General features: G+C 42.6%; 1 protein-coding gene across 1 annotated transcript; it reads right to left on the minus strand.

Moving 5' to 3' along the window:
- Positions 1–932: 932 nt before the first annotated feature.
- MRPL19 (mitochondrial ribosomal protein L19) lies at positions 933–4,680 on the minus strand. The gene is made up of 6 exons (XM_042803141.1): positions 4,581–4,680; positions 4,217–4,328; positions 3,751–3,869; positions 3,053–3,187; positions 2,035–2,216; positions 933–1,277 (listed from the first exon to the last, which is right to left on the minus strand). The coding sequence occupies exons 1-6, from the start codon at positions 4,657–4,659 to the stop codon at positions 1,062–1,064; spliced, it is 843 nt and encodes a 280-aa protein (XP_042659075.1). The 5' UTR covers positions 4,660–4,680; the 3' UTR covers positions 933–1,061.
- Between the last annotated feature and the right edge of the window lie 599 nt (positions 4,681–5,279).

Here is a 5,279-nt window from a genome sequence, read left to right on the forward strand (position 1 = left end):
ACAAACAAAAAACATTAAAAATAATTTTATTTTGAAAATAAAAAATATTTTCCTGTGTTAATGACTCCTACAGTTCAATTCTTTAACATGTGGTAAGAATGTTCTTAGAAGTATAAAAAACCCAGCTCAGACATTAGCCTCCAGGAGGTAGGAGTCACAGTGCAAATCCTGCTTTCTAATAACTGAATTTCTGTTGTTTTTCCTATCAACGTCAACAAAAATTCAATAGCTGATCAGCTGTTGCCACAACCTCCTGCTCTTGCTGCTTTTCTCTTGTTTGTTGCATCCCAGCTAAAGGTTTCCCCTGAAGCATCCAGCCTTGTGCTGTTATGTAACAGGTATGTTCTCACACTTGAGCTCTGTAGGTGTATGTTTCTGGAAAAAAGATTACTTAAGGCAGGCAGTTAATGCTTGAGCTTGGACCCCCTGTGTACTTCCATGGAAATAAAATTTTATGAAACCTGCTCTGATACTTTGTGAGCACTTCGTTGTGAACCTTACACTAATTCACATGATTTGGCTTAAACTGGCTTAGTTCTTCAAAACAGATTTAAGCATTTTTACTTGCTGCTCATTAATATTACTACCATCAGAAACATTTTGTTACTTACTTTTTAGAACTTAGTCTGAGAGCAGGTGGTTGGCTCAGACATGTCTACTTCCCTGCTACAGCTAATTTCCAAACTTGAGTCAAGCAGTTCTACAACTGGCCCTTACCTAGTCTGTAAAGAGAAAAGTAACAAGTATTTGGAAATGACAACATAGTATGTGGACTGGGTGATAACAAGAGAGCTTTGTAATGGCAATTTAAAAAAGGATGCTTCTCATTTCTGGAGAAGGAGTGAACATAGCATTACTCTCTCCAGAAAGGAATGGCTGTGTTCAGGAATAGAAAGTGAGTGCTCAACCACAAAAGTTTGTACACTTCAATCTTCTGGAAAGGTTAGCTTTATTGTGTGTTTTGCCTATGTATATACAAAACTTGTTACTGTTTGAAATATCAGTTGTCTTCAAAGTAAATATTAATTTCCTCAGTAATTCCTAGACTGCAAAAACCATTATTATTTTTTCAGCTCTTCACTCACTTCTTTCCAAATTTCTTCCTCTATTTTTGACGTATCATATTCTCGCAGCATATCAAACTCTAGCCATGGCTGGCTCCACTTTTGTGCTTCCTTCATTTTTTTTTCAGGTAGCTCAAACTTTATTCCTTTTATATTGTATTTTGGCCTCTCCCACCGTTTTGACCATGGTTTAGGTTTCATTCGTACCTGCAGCTATGGTGAAATAAAAAAAAAAATAATCAAAAGGTGTTAAGTATCAGAATTTTGATTGAGCTTTGTAAAAGGTGAGACAAGTGCTGCTCTAACAGAAGAAAGAAAACAGACCAGTTTGTCAGTATACTAAGGAACTAGCACCTGTTGGTTTTGGGTTTTTTTTGCATGTGACTGTTGTCATAGTACCTTGTAAAACATTTGAATTAACACTGTTGTTATTTATGACACAGTCTTTAAATTGACCCATGAAGTAAACTTGTCATTTGTAGTTCTACTCCTGTTCCTTATTAAGAAAAAAGAAAAGGAGCACGATCGGGAAAGGGAGGAATGATCACTGTAAGTTACTGAGTTACTAGGCGGGGTCTGCAGGTTTGTGGGTCTTTTCCGGGACACAGATTTTAGCTGATTCTTCCAATCTTTCTTACCTTTCCTGACACACAGCACTCCCAAATCAGTAACAACATTAACAACAACATTTCTGTAAGAAAAGCTTTCATCTCTGCACAGTGTTATACAGGGGCATGTGGAGACCACTACTGTGTATCTTCTAAATTAACTACTTAGGATGACAGATATGTGCATTCTCAACATTTCTTCACTATAGAGATTGCATAAAGACTTGCCTTATTTTGTATACTTTTGTCACCCTGGTAACTAATGTAGCACAGAGCTGTTTAATGGCCTTCCAGGGCATCAGTCAGATATGAAAGGGACCTAAATGATCCTCTACTTTCCCTCTGAAACATGCAGCTCCTACCTTGTTCACAGGAATTTCTTCATGTTCTAAACGAGACACAGGTTTCATATTAACATCAAAAGTACTATATTCAGGGAGGGCATCTCGCAGGTACATCAGGTTGTCATCCAGCCTCTTCTCTAGCTTCAGAACTTCAATTGCCTGGATTTGAGGATTGTACAGTTCATAACGTATTTCAACACCTTGGAGAGAGAAAGTCTGGTTTAATGAATGAAATTCACTAGAAATAGTAACACCAAATTAGTATTTCTTCAGTGTTATACATTCTTGTATTATTCAAGAACTGCTTTTTACTTATAGAGAGAACTACAATATACATTTCTGCATGAACATGAATATATGTATGTCATTGTGTCTGCACAGGTAAATGCAGATTTCTTTCATAAGTTAAGTCTTTGACAACAGATTGGCTTGAATTTAACGAAGATAAGCTTAGGTTTTAAACTTTACCCCCTTTTGATTACAACGGCTGTTACTATTTCACTGTATATGTAGCATATATAAAACAGACACCCACCCCTTTCATATTTGCTCTCAGAACATCAGTATTTGCATCTTCCTCCATTTTCTTACAAAACAGAGTATGCGCCCACTACAAAACTCTGCTTATCTGTTGCTTGTTAAACAGTTCACACAAATGTCCCCAGTTCATGCAAATACACAGCGCTCAAACTGGGCTGATATTCACATGGCTGGCAGTAGACTTCCCAGGCTCAAATACAAGCACCACCATTGTGGATCACATTCAGTCTCCTCGGAATACAGCTCTAAAAATCACCAAGTATACAGACAAAAAATTACTAAGCAGTTCCACGCCTTCAAATATATCGCACACTAGCATCTCGGTGTATACAGTTTTAAACCTGTAGCACCCCCTAGTACGTAAACTCACAATTTCATTTTAATCTATTGTCATCCTCTCCACAGAGTAAATGTCTACACCAGATATCCCTTCATACACAATTTCAACATTTTTTGTTTAGCATTTCTAGCATAATTATCAGAGTTTAAAACCCACCTTGGTCTTCTATAACATTCCGAAGGACAAAGGTCGCGCCAAGTCCTTTTCCTCCTCTTTGAATGCAGATGCCTACAAACCGGCTGGCTTTCTCAGTGGCATAGGGATTGGCAGTAGTAACAGCAAGTATACTGCCTGTGTGCCCACCCCCCCCCCAAAAAAAAAACGCATTAAATTAAAATAAATAGACTGTTCAAGTAAATATATACCAAAATGTGGGAAGAGAGTCAGACAAAGCGCATGCGTTCAGGTACATTTAAAAAATGTTTTTTATTTCACATGAAAACTGTCAGAATAAAGTTCTAACGTGCCCTAAATTAATATATATTAAAGACATTCTGCAGGTTAACTATGAAGCTTCTTTACTTTTGTATTTTAATCTTCATTATGCAACCTGAATACAAACAATCTAATTTATTTTACTTTCTCGAGCTTTTCTGGTAAATGACACACTAAAGTGCCAGGATTTAAAAAACACATTAAGTAACACATTAGTATTATACTTTTAATGGATACCAGATGTAAACATCAAATTAAAATATGCAATAATATGTATAGAAACACATACTCGATCTAACCTACCTGATGCTGTGATGTTCTATGATATTCTACAACATGAAACCCCAACCACACCTTTTGCCATCCCACCCTACAAAACATACTGATGAAATTATGAAAGTTCTAGAGCTGTTACTGACCAACATAGAACTCTGGAATGTTGAAGACTTTCCGCCTCTGTATCATATCCTTTCTTTCTATATAAAACTTAAAAGGATCTGTTCTCCCTCTGGGAGGTATAAATTCAGGGCTCAGGAACCTGTAAGAAAATCCAAACTTCTGTAAGTGTAAAACAAAAGCATTTTGCAGCTCCATTTCATAAGCAGTAATGCATGCACTTATAGCTGATCTCGAGGTCTAAGTCAAAGGCAGACACAGGACCCATGTCCTTGTCACCTTGTGGCATACTGAAGAGATGCATGCCATTAACAGTCGAAAACCTCACACATCAACCCCAAGTTTGCAAAGCATATTTCACCATAAATGACCTTCGGTAGAACTCTGCAAATACTTTTTGTGTAGCAATGCCTAGGAGCTTTAAGAAGGCGCTCACACAATTATCAGCCTGACAGCAGACCCGCTGTGAGAAGCGCCAGGACACCCTACCTCCTCTCCTCCCTCTGCTTCTGCTTGTCAATAATGATGGGCTTTGGAGGAGGCTGAAACTTTGCTGGCTTTCCATCGCTGCTAATTCGACAGCTCGAGGAAGAAATACACCCTGTAAAAACAAAATATTAAAAAAAAAAAAAACAAAAAAAAAACAACTCGTGTTTTCGAGTTGAACTGCCCCCAACCGCTGCACCAGCTCCAGATCCCAGCACAGCAGGCCCGGGGCACCCCCCCACCCCCGCTCCCTCAGCAAACGCGCCGGGCCGCGCTGTGAGGGGGAGGCCGCAGGCAGCCGCTCCCCGCCGCGGGCGGGAGCAGGGCACCGGGCTGGCAGAGGGGAGGGGGCGCGGGCGATCCTCACGGCCGGGTAGGGCGGCGGCGAAGCCCACCGCCCCCGCGACGGGACCCCGCGGCAGCAGCCTCCCGCAGGCGGCTGCCATGGCGGCTGCGGCCGCTTCCGGCCTGCACGGCGCATGCGCGCGGCGCCGCGGTGGCGGGCGCGAAGCGGAGGGTGTGAGGGCGAGTGCTGCCTTCCCGTCCCTGCGGCGGGCCCGCCTCGGCTCCTCGGCGGGGCTTTCCCACATCAAATCCTGGCCGTGGGGCGGCTCGGCTCATGCGTGAGGGAAGGGCTGTGGTCCGCCCGGGTGGGGACCCCAAATGGGAGAAGGCCGCTGTGGCTGCCTCCTCACAGGGTGGGCGTTTGGCCCTGGAGCCAACCGTCCCTTCAGGGGTGGAAGGAGACAAAGTGGCTCCTTTCAGCCCCGTCCCTCAAGGAGAATTTGAATGGGGGAGAAGGACCCACAGAGAGCATCAGAGAGCACCCCCAGCCCTAAAGCAGACATGGAAGGGGTGAGGGGCAGATGATGTGGCGTTGGGTTGCAAAGATGGAGCTTCCTGGGTGGCGGTGGACTCAGCGGTGGTGGGAATAGAGTGTAAGCATCCTCCTTGGGACATCGGGCAGATCCACCATAGTTTATTAAGGCCGGCTTTGCAGCATGGAAGTGGTTTTATGGTTTCCAGAAGCAGAAGCACATTCTTGTGTGGTTTTGTGATAGAAAGG

This window comes from Tyto alba, unplaced genomic scaffold (assembly GCF_018691265.1).
Source record: "Tyto alba isolate M040663 unplaced genomic scaffold, T.alba_DEE_v4.0 Super-Scaffold_40, whole genome shotgun sequence".
NCBI lineage: Eukaryota > Metazoa > Chordata > Aves > Strigiformes > Tytonidae > Tyto > Tyto alba.